Below are 20,367 nucleotides of genomic sequence, written 5' to 3'. Positions count from 1 at the left end.
AGACCAGCCTGACTTTTTTTGTATCACAGACATCAGTGGACCTCTGGAGGAAGAGGAGACTGCCACTTGTAGGAACTACTTGAAAACCACAGGGCCTGAAAGTATCACAGAGGAACTTTCTATTGAAAGGGTAATCAGGCTACCTCATTTAGGATGCCTGTTGACTTACGTAGTTATCTGACAGGTCCACAGGATGATTCAAAGCATATGAACTAGGCTTTCTCTGAGTCACTATCTCAGATATCCAAGTTTAGGTGCTTAAAATTAAGTTATGTGAATAGCTCAAATAATGTTTATGTTTTTATGGCTACTGCTACCTGATGTACGTACATTCAGTCAAATGTGATGCTGTGCCATCTTGAACTGTGCACAGTCCTTGCATTTGTATCTGGGTGTCTAATGAGACACAAATTTAGGTTAAATCTTCCAGAAGTGTGAAATTGATGTAAAAACCTGTCTGGATGCTATGGAGTATTCGCAGACTGTTACAGCTTAATCCTAGGGGTATATCAGATCCAGGTTGTACATTAATTACTTATCAAGCAGTTCCTTGAACATCATAGAACTCTGAGAAAATTCAATAATAGCTGTCAGCAACTGTTGAGTTGGTATTCATTTATAGGTTTGTATACTACATTCAGTGCCGGCCCCTGTTGCTAGTAGTTAATGACAACCTGGAGAGAGTTCAGAGAAAAGTAACTAAAGTAGGTGTGGAGAGACAAACTGACAAGAAAGATGAAAAGAGTTACCTGTATACAGATCTTGACTAAAAGGTGTCTGGGCATAGCAAAATTAATACGATAAAAATCACATATCATTTTAGATTATAATAAAATGTTATGGATGAAAAGCAACTAATTAGTTGCATGAAACCAGGTGACTTAAGGAAATTGAATGCAATTAATAATAAAGCACAATGTCATAGAAAATGCTTTGACAATCACATTTTGTAGTAACGGAAGCCCTGTTTCCTGGAAAATTTAAAATTAGATAAAGTGTATTTTAAAGAATAACAGGAGAAAGGAGGCAACAAAACACAGGTCTACACCATCTACAATTGAATTATTTGTTCTCTTCTTTCAATATTGTGTGATTTGTTCTGACAGTACAACAGTTTGTATACAATTACTATGATTCCAAAAGTTTTGGTTCAGAAATTAAAATCTCCACAATCAAACACCAGAACCAAGTTATTGCATCTCCCCAAGACACTTTAATGCCTATAAATGGTCTCCCATTTTCTCAATTAAGCATTCTTTAAATATGCTACTGGAAGTGTCTTTTCCTTCATTTGACTAGCAGACTAGATTACCCATTCCAGCTGATCTCCGTGAAAAGAAAATTAGAAGAAATGTGTTTACAGGACACCCTATTTAAATTCCATTTCCCTTGCTCTGTGCTGAAAGAAGGCAAAGTTTCCCTCAGTCTTCAAGAAAGTTTTGAAGAACATTTAGTATTTGGAAAAGATTGTTCTGCCTTTGTACTTCTTTTGGAAGAGGAACCAGCGTTCTTGTTATTGAAAGATGAAATAAAGACAATATACTCTCCATGATTAACTCTTAAAATCTAAGTAATTTTTCATCTTAGGATGGAAGATTAGTTGCTCTATTAAAAAGAATTCTTTGCTGCCACAAGATTAACAAAATCTGCAGTGTCTTGAAAATGACTTTCACCTGTGTTAAAAAAATTACCTACAGCAGATGATTCATAAGGAAGAAAATTACAAGACATCATGCTCTTCCATGACTTTGCAGCTAGCAAGAAGAACAAGAAATATCAGCTTCCCTAAGCACTACAGAAGCCTGGTTAAAATTATTCATGATATAACAAGTTGTAGCTACCGATCTGATGGCAATTTTGACTACCCATGATTTTTCCAGACAGGATGAATGCTGTAAGTCTGAAGCTCTCCTCATTTTCCTTTCCCTTACATCATCTTTTTGGGCCATAAAACTTTGTTGAAAGACAAGATTCTAGACAAGATTTATTCACAGATGAAAGTCTCTTTTATGGGACGGGATAACCCATTTTAAGATAGGCTTGTGCCAAGTTTCTGCATAAGAAAGTACTCATGGCTGTAACTTGAATCTGAATATGTATCTATGTTGTAATTCCATGACGGGCATTTTCCTCTTATACAAAACAACTTCTATTGTATTCCCCACTTCTCATATTCTCATGCTAAAAGGCTTTCAGATATAAATTAACATGGTTGCTTTATGTAAAGAGGAATAAATAAGATTCCTATGCGAGTTCATTCACTAGTACCTACTGCTCCACCAATTCTCTTTCCTACTGGTTTTAACAAGCGTTAACAACAATCCCTTGACTCAAGGATTAATGCAACATTGAAAAGATTAAAAATCCAACTAGATTGTAATCTCAAGGGTAGGCAGAAAAGGCAATTTTGCCACCCTACCCAAAGAGCTACAATTATTGACAGTCTTCATGGTGGAAGAGAAGAAACCTGAAATTAATGATATTTAGAAACTTGTAAAATGTCTGCTTTTTCAGACAAGTTGGGAAGGAGAGCAGTGCCATTTTGTTTCTGACGGGTCATTATCTACATGTGGGGATAAGTTTAGCCCTGAAACAAGCAAATCCATTGTTTTCCTGCTTAACCAGCAGGATATAAAAATAAAAATCTGACAAACACATGCCAGAGAAACAAACAGAAATGACAGCACTGTGTGATAAAAGCCAGAGTTCTGCAAGATCTTGCTTGTGAAAGCGTACATTATATAAAGCACTGTTGATTAATTTGAGTTATGACAAGCAACATTGACGGAGATGGAAAGTTTTGGTCTCATTCTCAGATGTGATATTTTAACAGGGAGAACATTTTGAGTACAATAAAACATAATTTTCAAAATTCTGAAAGTTCTAAAAGCAAGAGATCATGAAACATTTTGAAGAACTGAGCACAGACACATGTAGTTAATTCATTTGGAGATGACTAAACAGGGGCATATATTACTAACCCCCAATTTTACACTGCATTTGTACAGTTTTATTTTATGTACAAGCTAGTAAAAGAAATACAACTGAAAGCTAGCCTACAGTGCAGAGTATAACATTAAATGTAGTTCAAAGATCTATATTTTTAAGAGGTTTCTTGGCATCTAAGAATGCAAATAGGTCCCATGACTGATCTTGTTCTGTGCTACCTTATAGTGATAGAATCAAGCCCTCTTGAAAATTCCTTAGAAATGCAGATGCTCCATAGCTATTTAAGCACCTGTTTTCACTTCACTCTGCATTTAAAAGTCCAATAGCCACCTCAATTCCATGAAACTCAAACTTACCTTCCCAGTCTGAAAATGAGCCTTGAATAACAAAAAAAAATTCTTTCCTGGTATCAGAACAAATACCAAGTGTTATGTAGTCATTATGACGTTTCCTGTTTTACTTAATCACCGATTTTCCAGCAGTTCTTTATTAATTTTTTTTAAACAAAACCCCTCATCATTGATAAAAGATCTCAAGCCAACATTTTAATAATAAAAGCTGTGCAAAACTCACCTGCTGTAAATGTAGCATCCCATATGGTTGATTTCTTTGTCTAATTTATACCGCCGAAAGTCCTCCCAAGCATCTTTAATAGCTGTAATGGCCATTATAACACAAATTGGGATCACAGAAACTTCTGGTTGGAAAGCATTCACTACTGGCACAAAATTCAGCAGTGCAATGACCACAAAATATACATTGGCAAAGCGGTGAAACTGTTCATAAATATTTTTAGGGAGGAAAGTCAAGATGCTATATTTTGTGGTCTTAATTTTATTGGAGTCATAGTATCTGTTTGGATTTTCCTTCCACTTCTTACTTCCAAAAGGCAAATTGGAGATGATAACTCGTTTCTTTTCATTTTTCTTCTTTCTTTTCTTTACTTTTCCTCTTTTCTCCAGCTCTTCATTTTGGTTTTCAGTGTCTGCAGCACCACAGCGGCAGCAACTTTCCTTGAAGAAATGTTTTTTCCACGTAATTCTAGAGAAGCAGCCTGGAACACATTTTCTTGACATCTTGTTTTCCTCTCAAAAAAATAGCCTCAAGTTGAATACCAACAAAGTTTTAAGAGTTCAATAATCCAAATAGACTCCCAAGTGCTGGAGAGAAGAGTCACAATGTCCAAAGCCCAGAGCCGCCTCTTGTTAGACTCCAACCTCCACCTTCCTAGGGACAGGTATCAACCTGACTCAGCTGCTCAGGATCCTAGAGCTTGCCAGGAAGGCTGTACCTCACATATGACAAAAACATCCTGAATGTTTTGTTATACCTGTTAGCAAATGCCTGAAGGCTCTGTTCAGAGCATTTCCCTGGCACGGACTATCTGCTCACATGAAGTGTCTCTGTTTTAACACAGAGCAGCGACAAAGCTAAGAACATACACACAATTTTCACGGCTGACTCCATGAGTTTCAGAATCACTTTATAAGCCTGGGAGGTGCCAGGAAGTCCAAAGGTAATGAGCAGAGCTCTGTGTCCCAGAAGTCAACAGAATATTGCTGTAAGCCTCAGCACAGACAGTATTTCTCTCTTTCACTTCCTCTATCTGCTATTTGTTTTCATGACCATAACATGGATTAGTAAACAAAAAAAGAACCCCCATTCCCCCAAACCAAGCAAACCTATGATTTGGTAGTTGTGAGAATTGTACACAGACATAGGCCACAGAAGGGCAGTCTACCAGATTGCCCCTCAGTGTGATTTTTCTTCTCTGATAGACCTTCTGCTTCTTGGCACCCGGAGGGTCCCTCTCTCACCCAGTAACCCCTTCCAGCCTCTCATTTCTTCTTCCCCATTGGTCCTTGTGCCTCTGACACATAAGTACGCAGCATAGATGAGGCCTAATTTCCAAGAGAGCCAATGAGTTGCATACAAACCATAGCAATTTTTTCTCCATGGCCTGGGCTTAAGGAAAGGTGAGAAAAGCAGGAGACTCAAACATTTAAAATTATTTCAAATGAAAATTCCTATCTATTGCATTATGTAGTGACAAGCTAAGTAGTCTCAAGTCAAGTTAGCACTTGGACAAGAAACTCTGACGAAATAAAAATGTTGCAATAAGAATTGCATGTGAAAATATTCTGTCTGAGTCAGTACTGAGCAAACATCGCAGTTTACTGCCAGTATTGTACCATCTCCAACGTGAAATCGTGCTGTAAAGATCACCTGTATTTACTGGAAGTCCTATAATTTTTTTTTTTCCAGTTCCTGGTTATGCTTCACCTTAAATGTAGTTGATTATTAATTTTTGTATTAATGCTTTTAGTGTGAAACATCTGCAAGACATTGCTCCAGTTTTTTTAAACGGCCTCGGTAATCCTTTCCAGACTTGAATATATTTCATTTTCCCTCCAGATCCTTCTGCTACCTGGAGAGGACATTGTGTATGTTGGCAAGCCAGTTTGGAAACTTGGAATGAAAACTTGTGTATCAGCACACACTGCTGTGACATGAAAAAAACTTAAGAGATATCAGGATGACTTAAGTGAGATAAAAAAGGCATTTTTAAAGGCAGAACAAAACTCTTATATAACAGCTTTACCAAACTTACTGTACTCCAAAGGGTCAGAGAGGGAATGACTGCAACATTGGATGAGCAGTTTCCACCACATCAAATGTAAGAAAAAAATAATTGGTTTAGTTTACTTACTTGTCATATATCCTGGTTTTAGAGAAGTTTATTGTCTTATCAAATTGATATTTTCTGTAGTCTTCAACAGCATCCTTAATCATACTGGCAAGCAGCACCACAATCAGAGGCAGCATAGTAATCTCCCTGTGGAAGACTTCCACTTGTGGGAACAAGTTCAGAACCGCCAGAAAGAAGAAATAAAGATTACCCAGCCTGAAAAGGTATAAAATAGATTAAAAGTAGTCAGAAATTAGACTGTGTCCTTTTCTTAATGAACGTCCCCCATTTTGTGTTAAAAGAACATTAATCACTTCACTTTTCTACCCTCCTCTTCCTTTCCCAGAATGAATTAATCAATTGTTTTACTGAGTTGTAATTTTTTTTTCTTCAGAAGAGCCTGTGAAATACATTTTCATAATATTACAGGTACCTCAGTTTTTCCATATATTATGAACACTTTTTATCTCTAGGATCTAAAACTTCTTTAATGATCCCCCACTGCCTGAGTCTTGAAAATAAGCACAAAATTTAAAAAAAGGTCTAAAAATCTAAATACCCCAAACCAATGTAACAGCATGGGCGTAAAAAGTTACATGCTCAGAATTATGGAAATGTTCCCATCAGGAATCCATGAAGGATTCCACATGTGGAATATCAAATTATTGATTTGTAAATCTAACATAGAGAATGAAAACTCCAAAGCTAGAGACAGACATGCAATTTTAATTTATCTTTATCGTAATGGGCATCTTACTGACACAATTCATTATGCTGAGGGGGAACATAATTTCAAACCAGCACTTGGAAAGAAACCTGACCTAGCACTTGCATACACGTCTACTGTTTACAAGATTGTAGACAAAGTCACTGGCATGCCATTGAAAATGTACCAAAATTAATCTATGAGCCTCTGAAATCTACAGAATTTCATAGGTGTCTCAACACATCCAAATAATGTCTTTTCATGTTCTTAAAAATCAGAGGTTGATTCAACAGAGAAACTGAGGGATTTTTAAATAAAATCTTCAAATTATTACACAGAAAACTGTTCCAGCATTCGAACAAGAAAGCTGGCCACACCATCAGTTAAGCACACTTAGCAATTACTTGCTTTAAACTTCCTTTTCAGAGTGCATTGGGTGACATTTGGTTACAAATAATCATCACCTAAATTTCAGTAATGTGGCAACTACAAAAGCAGCCCTTCTTCATCACCCTCAAACATTACTGTGTCAGAGAAAGTTCTTAAATCTCATGTACCATTGCACACATTTATTTTACCTGTGAAACTGCTCAAACAGATTTTGGGGCAAAAAAGTGAACCATGTATATTTTGTGGTCTGTATCCTGTTTCCAGAATAAAACACAGGAGCTTGTTTCCATTCTTTCCACTGTCTCCCGCTGCCGGGAAACACAATCCTCCATTTGTTTAAGTTGAGTTTTGGTTTGTCTCTGACAGAAAACAGCAGCGGTGTCGATTCTGACAGAGTCTGGGAGGAACTCTCAGTTCCTAGTCGCTGCCAACGGTACAAAGCAGAGTCCACAGACAAAGCCATTCACAGCAGGGATGTCAGGCTGAAAGACAAATGCATGACAAGCACTGAAAACCAATTCCATTCTGGTAGAAAATTCACTTGCTAGCAAAGGCTTAAAGCAGCAAACAATACTCTTGTTCAGTGCGTTATATGTTCAGTCTTCAAGCTCAGCATTTTCTGCAGAGAAGGAACAGAATAAAAGATACAACAAAATCTTCCATATGGAAAAATCTATTTCTGTCTCTGGGGGGAAAAAAAAAAAAAAAGAAAAATCACAAATCTATTTTCTATGTGTTATAACAGCAAACTAACATAGATAAAGCCAATTTAACAGAGGTGAACAATGGCTTTTCCATCACAAATTCTGTATGATTTTCCCCAGCCATAAGCTATTCAGGCATTTTTCTTCAAATGTCTGACTTTCTTACAATGCTTTTGCTATTCACACTTACTTACAAAGGGATGGGTTCAGGTGTTGAATCTTAATAGCTCAGATAACAAAGAACTGCAGCATCAGCTGAATCTCATTTACACTCATGTAACAGTTTTCCAGAGTCTCCATAGAAATCTGATTTGAATGGAAAATGCCAGCCAGCACTAAAACAATGAATGTTTTATTGGTTGGAGAGATAAAGGAATTAAATCTCCCAATACTAAGCCTATTATCATTGAACACTTGTCTTCTGACTTGTTCACACATCTGCAACTGCAATTGCAATCCAGGATGCTCAGCTCCAGCAGTGCAGGTGTATATGCTATTATGCTCAACCCAAACACAATAAAATCTCAATCCAACAGCAGGAGTTTGAGGACTGGAAGCTGCCTTACAATGGTGAGGCAGTAAATGTGAAAAAGCAAGCAAACAAAAGGTACAGGTCTTGTGCAACTTCAAGGTTCCATTGAACAAAATGTGCAAACTGAACCCACCTTGCTTAAACTGTGGGAAAAACACAGAAAAAAATGTATTTCAATCTCAACAATTGTAATTAATATTAACTCATGGAAAAATTGGTTCAAACTTTATTTAATAGCGACTGTATTTGAAGTATATGAGAATATCTGTACATGTTTGTACAAGTCTCAATAAACACATTTCAAATACGTTAAAACTTTAATTTATTTATACCTTTATTACCAGCGAGTCCCTTGTTTCTTTCTGTTTTTCAGCTTCCTCTTCCAAAAAGCCTACCTTTTACTGTATGCAATATGTGACTTCCTTTGGGAAAAAATAATATTTAATAATATGAACATGTTTGAGTCTCGGAAGAGAAAAATATACTGTACTGAATTTCACTAACACATTTGAAGTGTATTGTTTATGCACTGTTACTCAGTAGCTGCTCAAAGACCATTAATTCAGAGTTCAGATGCTCGGCAGTGCCAGGGGTCACTCTACAGTGCTGAGAATGGAAAACTTATGCCTATCAGAAACTTGGAAACACTGGCTCAGTTGATACAAAATTAAGTCCTAATATGTAATGAATCTAGACTTAATGTCATGTTAGCCTGATAGAGAATGTTAAACTATGAATTGCCAGGAAGATGCAAGGGAAGGTAAACATCCTTTTGTCTGGATTTCAGTGCACTTGGTGCTTGTTTACTAGGGAAAATCAGTCATCTGAAGGTATTACATTAACACATACAAACTAAAGCTCTGAATAGCTTCATGCAGAAGTGAATAAACTCGTAGCTTAATCTATAGACAGGACCTCCTGCAATCCACGTTGACTACTCTGCCAACACTCAAATGAATAAGCACTTCGACGGAAATCAAAATGATATCCAATTTAAACTTAGAGCTAGCACTTCTTACAGTATAATTCTTTATCTGTGGTGCTGAAAGATTTTACAATGAAAAGGCAACAATTCAATTGTTGGTAGCTACCAAAAAAAGGCACAGTGATCACTCAGTGAAAATGCCATAGAGAAATGATGCAGCTCATGTTTGCTGGTTAAAGGCTGGACGCTTATGCCACCTTGTTCTGAGCAGTAAGCTCCCCAGTTGACTTCAGTTACATCATAAATTAAGATCTGAATGGTGGATGGAAGAGTGGTGGTCTTCAGTGGCTCAGATACACACATATGTCTTTAACCACATTATGTATGTATGTATGTATACATATATAAAAGTTGCATGTAACAGAGCTACATGAGTTACACACAAGCTACCAGAACACCAAATTTTTCCTGTATCTGAGATACATCAAGGTAGACTGAAATTCCTTAGAAATTATAAATGTAAAAAAAGCAATAGTTTCATGCATATTACTGAAAATAAAAGCAGAGAAGATTGATTAAGGCAGCTTTACACATAAATAGTAGCCTGCCTTCCATAGCTTCTCCTGGGAAACTTTTTCTACAGCTTCACAAATCATAGTTAGGCAAGTCTACTTGACATTCAAGGTAGGCTCTCTCCCCACACCATGTGTAACGATTTACTTAGTGTATAAAACAATGAAAGAATGACTTTATTCAGTTTGAAATCAATCCCCTCCTCATGGCTTTCTTTGAAAGGCAGTGGTCACAAACAGTACCATATCCATGAAGAGAGGGGCCACTTGGTGCCACCATGCAATTAAATGCATCGCAGGAGGTGTAGAGACTTCATAGCATAAACCATGCAAAACTAAGCAACAGTTATATGGGGGATAAATTATGTAGCTGGATGCATAATCAAAGCAGTAAGCCAATGGATTTCTTGACATATGAATTTCAGCGCTGGCAATGAAAAGATAGCAGAAGCAAACACAATACTTATTATTTTGGATAAGTAAGAATAAAAAGGAGTCTAAACTTGCCGTCAGTTAGGACATGACCTAGCAGAAAGGAAGAAAGATCTCAAAGATACGTCCTTCTGTAAAATGACAATTTTCTGTAATTCAGCCAACTGCTTACAAAAATCTTCCAACTTAGTAGCACTTCGATGGGTTATACCAGTTACTTTCCGTATCATAGGAAATCCATTACAAATATTGCATTTCTCTGGCAATATATCCAATGCGTCAGTCCCAAGTTTTTCTAAGAGAGCTTTGTAAAATACGTTTTCTGCAATTCTAGAATACTTCACATGTGCACACCCATTTGTGTTTTTACAGAGATATCACTGAAACAACCAGTGAAGTGTGGATTTTTTCAACATACATTTACTGAAGTGACTGCTTTTCCTCCATCTAGCTCATAAAGCTTCAATACTGCAATACATATCATGAAAGAGAAAGATCAGGGTGGTGCAGAGTTTTCCAACACCATTATGTTTTGGATTTACCATCTATTCCACTTCAACATAGAGATAACAAGAAGTGCTAATTCCTGTGGTGGCACATAAGAGCTATTACTGTTTTGTCTCAGCTCCCCTTTGTCAGCCACTTCAGAAATGCTTGCCTTTAAAAGGAAACAGCAAATTCTAGTGGTCTGCTTTATTTCTGACTAGGTTTTTGAGACTTTCCAGAGGATGAGGTCGGAAACACCAGCGAAGCACCAGCCATGGCTGCAGAAAATTGCATTATGCTCAGTTACCCTATAACTGCTCAAAGAACAACATGACGGGAAATACAAGGAAAGCACAGGGCTTTGTCCCCTAGGACAAAAGGGGTCAAAAAGAACCCCTCTACGTCCTTAAAACCACAGAAGTTAATAACTGGGAACCTGGATAAATTGTTCCAGTAAGTCACACAGGAGAATATTCATGGCAATTTCCCTCTACTGCTATATATTCATGGCAGCACAAGCTTTTAGTGTCTCATTGTCCAGTGTTTTGTGAAGTTGCAGTCAATTAATGCTATTACCATCATTCCCATGGAGTACTACTCAACAGCCTAAAAAGCCTCAGTTTCATGAGGCTATTTTCCCTCTTTCTTTCTCTTTTGTTATTGATGGGTGTACTGTGGGCAGTTCTCAACAGGGGAGACACATTTTTCCCATCTATAACCCCTGCACCATTTTCCAGGAAGAAAACATTGGGCAGTCTAGCCTAGGACAAGTCCTCTCCTTCCTTGTGTAGATGCCCATCAAGTTTCCCACAGCCACAGACATCTATTCATTATATGAAATTATAATGAATCATTACCTATTTTATTCTTCCTTTTAGGAAAGGCACTCCTTCCCACAGTCCAAACTTTCATCACTTATCTCTGACCTTCCAGTGGAGCTACTATGGTCTCAAGAGACAGGCAAAAAGCTGAAACACGTCTAGCTATCTCAATTCCTGAACTCCTGCATTTGGAAAAAAACAAGACAAGCAACATATAAGTGATTAAACTGTTATCTATTTATAGCAAAGGTAACTTAGCCATACAGAAATGTGTCAGCTAGACACCCAGTTACGCTAAGATGAGAGATGAGAAATGTGTAAGTTGGTGTTAGCAGAGGAGGTTAGACACAGTACTCACATTATTTCACAAGCCTGAACCAAAATTTCTGAAATGTGAAGCAATAACCAAAGCGTGAAAACCTTTGCACTTCTCCCATAAAATTATGGAAGTATGTATGTCCAAGGAAGTTTTCACGATTTCTGATGTTTGATGAAAGAGTGACGTGAAAAATACACTGTAAATTAAAATGATATCATTCACACTGTTATCAGGAAACTCTTGAAAAATCAGAATTTCTTTGCAACAAAAGGAGGACTGACATCCCACTCTTTCTGTAGAGTCTGGAGTACAATTTAATAACTCGTATCATCAGGCAATTCAGAGGGACAATGTCATTAAACAATTTTTTCTTTACTACTTGCATATAGATTCAAATATCCAACTCCTATTAACGAAAGAGTGCATCACGGTAATCTGGGGAAAGATACAAATTTTGCCTAAGAGTTTTGTAATAGTAGACTGAAAAAGATACTGTTTGTGAAAAGCTATTGACCACCCCGTCTCAGAAAGAGGCTTTTGCATATGCAATAAACACAACAGGGATGTATTTATTGCAACATACAGTCATTAATTATGTCTCATAAAACCTAAGGCCACCATTCACGTTTTGAAAGCCTCATTTATTTTCTTCTTGCTCCATTTCATCAGTGAATGAAACTGTCACCATTGTTAAGATTAGTGCTACGCTTCAGCCCTAAACATCTTTTGTAAAATTAAAGCGTGCTCATGATTTACCATACATGTTGGTAAGCTTTCACAGGTAGCCCTTGCCTGTATCCATAACATAAGATGTCCAGGGGACACAAACACATCTTGAAACTAGAGAAAAACAGAATAATTATTTATTCCTTTTGTGGGCAGAATAGCTGAAAGGCATACTGAGTCTGCACAGACAGAAAGAATGGTGTCGAGTCCTTTCCAAGTGTGGATTTCAACATGTTCAAGTGGTTCAGCGTATCGGAGATGAACTTCTGGATACTTATCTGTATCAGGCCCTCTAAGGCAGGCCTATGCTTATTTTCAAAATTATTTTATAAACATTATACTATAGTGGAAATATGTAGGCATTCTTACACAACAGGTGACATATCTTAGACAAGACTCAAACCAGAGGGAAGATAGCGCTACAAAATCCAGCATGCAGTTGGTAGAATTTGGCATCTATACCCAAATGTTTCGAGCATTCTATTTATGAGCACTGCAATTGTAAGTTAGCAAAAGTATTTGGGAAATATTTCCCTTTATTGGAGAAGGGATGCTACAACAGCCCACTGATGGCGTTTTCCTCGTGCATCCTTATGTTGACAATGGGAAGAGCCTCTTTTGAATTTTCATAGATAGCCTGTATGACAAGCATCCACCCTGATTGCTTAATTTCATCCAGCACTAAAGAAAACTTTCTGTTGATACGATAGAAACAGACTGCATTAGAGAGCCATTCCAATACTGTTAACTAGGAAGGATTAGTTGACACACATACTTTAGAAAGTATTTTTTTTAAAAAGTCATCTCTTTTTTGAAGATTCTTATATTCAAAAAAGGTATTGTTGACTACAAGAGAAAGCTCCTCAGAAAGTCAGCAATAAGAAAATAACTTTTCCTCTCTTGAGATTGCCTCATTCCTGCCAAATGACAGGCTCAGCTGCAGATCTCTGCCTCCCGAACTTCAGAAGTTAAAGGGAGAAATCCTGTCTCTCCTGTATACGCACAAAAACTTTTACACAATCATGCCTCATGTGCTGTTTATTAAAGATGATATATCCTCATTAAAAGAAAAGTAATCCTGCTCATAGGCACATGTAAAAGCATCTTCAGAAGCTAGCAATACAAAGCAGCAACTTTCCAAGCTATCAAAGAAAGACAAGGTCTATACCTTGTTTTCAGAAGTTGGTTGGGTATTTCTGAAAATCTGACTTCAGGGCAAAATTTCAGACAGGGTGGGGCTTATTTGTGAAAATCAGTACTGTGAAAAAATGCAGTGGTAGCACTTAAAAGCAGATGTGTGCATTACCAAGAACTGGAACTGAAAAAACGGTCTTTCCAAGTTTTCACCTGATATTTTCATTTCTACGTTGCCTCTAAGGCAAGAAAACATTAAATAAAACAAGTCCCCTCTAATACTTAATTCCATTATTAAAAAACTTTTACTGTATTTTGTAATTGAATGAAGCAGCAATTTTTCTTCTTGATCCCCCTGTATGGACAACATGGTGTACATTCAAATGAGCCATTCCAGAGAAGGTTTGGCTGGAGAGATAACATTACCAAGTGAGCTGAGCATTATAGAAATTTCAGCCACAAACTTCTTTATCTGCTTTGCGATTATCTGCTAGGAAGCTCTTTCAATTCTTGGTGATACCATATAGAAATTCCTCCTCAGTCACATCAATTCAGAGAAAATATTTTGTGGTTAAGATTAATGGAAAAGGGAAAAGAGATTGGGAAGAAGGAGGAAGGCAATTACATTGATTAGCAGGATACAGACCACAGCCTAAAATTATGCAATAACATTTTATATTAGAGAAAGAATACTTGCAGTATGAAAGAAAGTTGCTAGAACTGAAAAAAAGAGCTCCAAAAAACTGCTCCATTCAAAAAAAGTTGGTCATTGCAGACTGTTGTCATTCAACTGACAAGATAAATGTATTATGGATTAACAATTACATAATCTTTTTGAGTGCAAGTTTGTGTTTCTGTGAGATAAACAGAAAAGAGCTTTTCATAAATCTAATGCGTCATTAGACCACAGGGCTTCACTATTCTATTATTACATTAGATTGACACATTTTTCACGTCTTGACTTGATTCTCTTTCCTTGGGGAATAAATACAAAAATCTTGCAATAACAGGTTAATTCTAAGACTGTTTCGAGGACAGACTAGATTTCAGTGGCTGATGCAGAGCTCTTCTCCAGCTTGAGCAATGCGGAGGCATGTTCAGGCAGCACAATCTTCTGCAGGGCTGCAGCTGTGTTATTAAAACTAATTTCAAAATAGATGTGCTCTTAGCATATGCTGCCATACAGGTCATACAGACAAGGATGATTATCAGATATTATTAAAAAAGAAAGTTGCCAACTTACAAACAGTAGTGCTGGATGCTGTGTTCAGCTTCGTTCTGTTTGCTCTGGTCTCCTATGCTACATGCTCATTTAAATGAAAAGTTAGATTAAAATTATCTGGCTAGCTACAATGCTGCCAGCATGCCCAAATATTAGTGATCCATTCTTATTACACATTTGGTACCACTGCACTTTTCACAAGCACAGGCCGAGATAGCTTCTGCATCTTCATCACCTCCCAACACAATAATTACATTTGCTCTGCTTACGCCTTCAGCTGAGGAGACAATGGGAAGAGATACTTGCACAGAGCTTTTACGAAGTCCAAAATGGCAAGGTGTTACTTGGAGACCGGAATTGGAATCAGATTGAAAGGGCAGCTGGGTCTGTGGTTTTCATGACTTTGAGTTAGATGTTCTTGAGGTTTCTCTTACAAGTTAGTGCCAGACATGGGCAGTGAATTCCGCTATGTATTCTAAAAATGTTTCACATGCATATATATTTTCAAACAAGTAAACTGTTCCAGACACAAGACTGCAGCTTTCACACCAGTGCAGAAGTGAGAGCGGTCATTATAGGAAATGGTTAGAACTACACATCTTGGCCTGTAGTTTTGAGGATGCACATTGAAGGTACTGTCCTAAATTCAGATGTTTTCTGAAATCAGGTTCCAGGTTCCTCTTATCCAGGAAATATAAGAGCCATAATATAGGAACTGTTATTCACACATTTACTTTAAGTAATAGTAAAAAATTTTTCTATGCCACATGGACACACATTGGCCTAAACAAGACTATAAACAATACAAACAAATGTATTTGCCTACACCACTAACCTTTGGAAACAGCCCCAGGTAAGTTTTCTTACATACAGGCAAACATTAAATTCTTTCTCTGTTCACAGAAAAAAAAAAAGTAACTGCAGTTGGTAAAGAACAAGTGAAATTAAAAACCTTCCAGATCCAGCTTCTTCCTGAAGGTTTCCTCTAGAAACCTACATCTCCATTCTTTCCATAACTTGGTTACCAGAAAAGAAAACCCAGATAGAAAATGAAAAGACGTATATGCTACACTGCCCCTCACTCATTCATTTGACATGTCATACATCTCCAGCTCACCTCTACTTCTTAGTAGACAGCAAGTTCTGCATGTGAGGACTCCACCTTGTTAATCTATAAAAACACTTCAGACACTAGTAATCAGAGAAAGCAACAGCAACATGCATCACCAGAGTTCTGACATCTCTCCATTGTAGGGAAAAATCCATCTTTAATGATTTTTAAAGTTGTGATGGTTTAGCCCGAATCACCACACAGTTTCTCTCTCACCCTCCCCCTCCCCAGGGGGATGGGGGAGAGAACTGGGAAGGAAGGAGAACTCGTGGGTTGAGATGAAGACAATTTACTAAAATAAAAAGGGAAAACTACAATAATAACAGAATATAAGGATATTAAAAATATACAAAGTGAACAATATGTGTTTTCTCACCACCCGATGTCCCAATGACCAATACAGCCCGTCCCGAGCAGCGATCACAGAAACAAAACCGAGCAGCAAGCAAAGGAGCAAAAGGGAGCCAGCAAGGTAGGGGGAACGATGCCAGCAAAACAAGCAGGAAAGATGGATACCAGGAAGGCAGATACCCACCCTCGCCTGCCCCCATGAGCATGACGTTTATGGCATGGAATACTCTTTTTGGCCAGTTTGGGTCAATTATTCTGTCTGCCTTTCTCCCAGCTTCCTGCATCTGCAAATTAGCGAGACTTGGAAAGCAGGACAGTGTCCTTGGTCTCATTCACAACAACTGGTATCATCAGGGTCTTTATCAATATTCTTCACACACGAAATCTGAAACATACCAGCTACTGAGAGGAAAAGTTAACTCCATCCCTGCCAAAACCAGGAAGAATTTTGTGCCCAGCCATTCATTTCCTTGTTGAGCCCAGAACAATCAGTCTAAAAACAGTAGTAGAATAATGGACTGCAATAAGCCCTCCAAAACATAAATTAAGCATGACTACAGAAACTCTGCTTGAGCAAAGTAACTTCCACAGCATACACAACCCTGGTTGCAATCAGCACAGCCATTTGCTAAGCCATCTCTGCCCAGATCCTGGAGAAAAAGAAAGCACAGAGAGAGAGACAGGCATGCCAGGGAGGCAAGTCAAGGTTAGTGTAAGGCAAAGCCAGGCAAATTGTAGACCCACTGTGCCGGAAGCTCATTTAATCAGAAAAGGTTTACTTGGTAAACTGCAAATACACACATCCAACCCAATATCCTAAACCGAGGGGAGCTTCTTGCACAGCTGTCTCTTGTTTTTCTGCGTATACCACACATGAGGCATTCTCATTGCTGCAGGTTGGGGAAATTTTCCCTTGTGCTCTCATCTGGCTATTCAGAAAGCTTTTGAGTTTGCTATTGCAAAAGAGACTAATATCTGTTTCAATCCAATGTACGCCTCTATCTCCAGCTCTTTGAGTGGTCCTGCACACTACTTAATTATCCAACCATGTATTTTGAACTCCAGCAATGGTAGAATTAGTTGCATTTTAGCCCAGAAATGAGGACACTTAAATTAGAGCAATTGTCTGAATAATAATTTTTTTTGTTTGTTCCACTTAATATTCAAAAATCAAAGTGAAGTGGCCTTTAAAAGACAATCTAATATTTATAGTGTGTATGATTATAAAGCACTTATGATCAAAATTATGTTGCAGATGTTCATGTGGGAACTCAGCAATGCTGAAAAAGTCCAAAAGGAAGCAGAAAAATTGAAAATAAACTGGAAACTGACCAGAAGATCCTTTATATGTAAAAACCTTTTATGCAACTATGTTTTTGTCAGAATGTGCTGACTCTAATTTCAGTTCTCCAAATCTGAATATTAAACTAAAGTGCCTCAAAGATAATAGTTACTTATTTATATAAAACGGAAAGAAAAAACAGAGAGGCTAAACCAACTGCCAATTCAGTAGGGCACAGCTCCATGTCAATCAAAGATCAAGGGAAAAGTTAATCAGGATCTAATCAAACAGTATTGTTGAAAGAATGTCCAGTTCTTGTCTTGGGCTGGTGAACTAGGTGTGTACACAGGATAAAGTTGTTCTGCTTTGGTCAGGAGCGATGCTTTTCAGTCCTTTTTGAAAGAAAGATGTGATAATGCCTTCAGTCCAGAAAAGAACTCCTGGCAGTACCGTACCACACTGAGAGCATCAGGAGAACTGAGAGGACCATGGCAGCTAGTAGAGGACGGAGCTAGGTTAAGGTGCAGGAAACTCATCTCCCCTTCCTGCTCAGCCACAGGGTTCCTTGGCCTCGAAGAAAACCACAAATTTCCATATAAGAATCTGAGCACAAAATATGTAATAACACCATACTTCCGAAATGCTCCTTGGAAGAATCAATTCCTTCTTAAAACAGTAGTACAGTTCCCTTCAACGTTATCTCTTTTTTCCTCCTATACCCTTTCTAAGACTGATGTAACTGGGATACACATTTTTGTGTTTAATCAAACTAAATGGAAAAAATAGGATAATAAATCAGAAACCATTTTATAAGACCATGAAAAAGTACAGTAGAAAAGTTAACTTATTGACAAAGTATTTCTTCCCCATCTTGTGTTAATAAAATCCAGAAGACCAAAATTTACTATATGCCAAGTCAAGGCCAGTTTTCCTAAAAAGGTATCTCACTACCTTATTCTGTCTATATCTCATTTCCTTTGTGATCTTTCTCTTTCCTCCTGCTGTCAGGTCACAGTGATACAACATTAACCTTAGGAGATGCCACCTTGTCCCAAAGAAAACGGGTCACTGGACAGTCAGCCAGCTTGGGCAGCAGTGACAAGGAAGGTGAGAGTGCAGGGGTAAACACTGCTGCATTCACACTGCAAATTATTACAGGTGTCTAAAACTCGGTAAACTGTTCTGGCTCTTTCTAAAGCAAGAAATCAAGGAAGAGTGGCCTACAGACAGGGTTCCACAGAGACAAAGGGATATTACATTTGTACTGTGAGGTGACTCAAGCCAGACTTTTTGCAAGGGATCAGTGATTATTAAGAAACCTTGGGAAACGTCACGTCTTACTCCTGCAGAAAAATACATAAGCAAAGCAAGAGAAATGAACCCAGATGCTTCAGAAACTATGTATTTACAGAAAATCAGAAGTACTACAGTGAAGTAGCACAAGCAGAGACTCAAAAGTACATCAAAAAAGTGAGCTTTAGAAAAATTAATTTTTCTCCATTTACTCAGGCTGCATGTAGAGAAAAGAGTGATTATATTTAAATATCAGCACTATTAAACAGAACTGGGACAGACCTGATGAAGCACCTCTTTGTTATTCGGAAGTGCAGTTGTATAAAACTAGGAAAGGCAAAGACTTGCCAAGAAAAATGAGCTGATGTGAAGCATAAAGCTGTAATGCTCCATTTTGTGATTATTTTGAGCCTAACAGAGACATTCATTGTAACTGAGCATCTCCTCACGTGGGAGTACAGATACTTCCTTGCCAGAACCTCTCAGGAGTACAGACACAGAGTTCAAACTTCCTCTCCCAACCTATTGTCAAAGCTCTACTTTTCTAGCAAGGTTTAACACAGTACCTGTTATAAGGGAGCGAACAGTAAGCTTTGGCAAATTGTTAGATCTGAAGTCTCATATGAAACCTTAAGATAAAAAGCAAACATATGCATCTGCCATCCTGAAGAATTCCTGGGCTTGCTTTTTTGTTGCTTTGCATCTTGTGCAGTTATTTACATGAATGCAAAATCATCATGATAATGAGCAATCAGTTGACTGATTCCAAAAAATAAGAGGCAGAAAAGGATACAAGTGATATCAGAACAGCAAGTGAAACAAAAAGGAATTTAAGAAATCTAATTCCAGACCTCAGCTTCACTTGCTACAGGTTGCAACATCTGGGACCATATTATCATAGCCCGTACTGTTAATTACTACCTAATAAATAGAAATAAAGAAATTTTAATTCTGCTGGAGATGGCTTAAGTCTGAAGTGTACCTTGAAAGCAGAATGGTAAGTATCAGACTGGGAAAACATTCTGAAGAAATGCCTTAATTGACCAAAAAATATTTTTCCACTATTGTTCTTTTAATTACTAAAATATCCAAGAAACTATTTTAGAACCTAAATTCTAACACACAAAAAGCTATTTTGTTGATCCATCCTGAAGGCTTTTTTTTTTTTGTACAAAAAACCTGTATACTATCAGCAACCTGATCTTGTTGGAGATGTCTCAGCTCCTTGCAGGGGGGTTGAACTAAATGACCTTTAAAAGTCCTTCCAACCCAAACTGTTCTATGATTCTATCATAAACACTGGCACAAAATCAGGTTCGTGACATTATGTAATCAAAAAGCAGAGCATGAAGTACACAGTCACTCTGATGATTTGTAGCCAAGAATCATTTCAACAAAAATGGCAAATATTTTTTCCTTGCCTTTAAAGTATGATGGTGGCTGATACAAATTAGAAGACTGGTTGTCCAAAGTACTCAATTCATTTCACTATAACCCAAAGTAGATTACACATAAAGGCAAACATAACAATATTCTAGTAAGCATAAATACTGTTTGAGTTAGATGTATAAATGACTTCCCTTCCAGGCTGTTTTTACATACGATAGCTTCCACCAGAATTGCGTTAGATCCGGCAGCGCGTGAAAGAGCCTCTTTACCACTGCATCCAAAGATTGTGGTTTTGTCAGAGCAGTCTACTTGTGCATTACTACAGAGATTTTAA

The 20,367-nt window shown here is 37.6% G+C and overlaps 1 protein-coding gene across 1 annotated transcript in view; it reads right to left on the bottom strand.

Moving 5' to 3' along the window:
- The window catches only part of ATP10B (ATPase phospholipid transporting 10B (putative)), a 51,502-nt gene extending 47,477 nt beyond the window's left edge, over positions 1–4,025 (bottom strand). The window contains exon 1 of the mRNA XM_086758549.1: positions 3,523–4,025. Coding sequence (XP_086614675.1) covers positions 3,523–4,025 — 503 coding nt within the window. The remainder of the gene's footprint in view (positions 1–3,522) is intronic.
- Between the last annotated feature and the right edge of the window lie 16,342 nt (positions 4,026–20,367).

Source organism: Chlamydotis macqueenii, chromosome 14 (assembly GCF_036417535.1).
Source record: "Chlamydotis macqueenii isolate bChlMac1 chromosome 14, bChlMac1.mat, whole genome shotgun sequence".
In the NCBI taxonomy this organism is placed as follows: domain Eukaryota; kingdom Metazoa; phylum Chordata; class Aves; order Otidiformes; family Otididae; genus Chlamydotis; species Chlamydotis macqueenii.
This window is presented reverse-complemented; position numbering and strand designations above follow the sequence as displayed.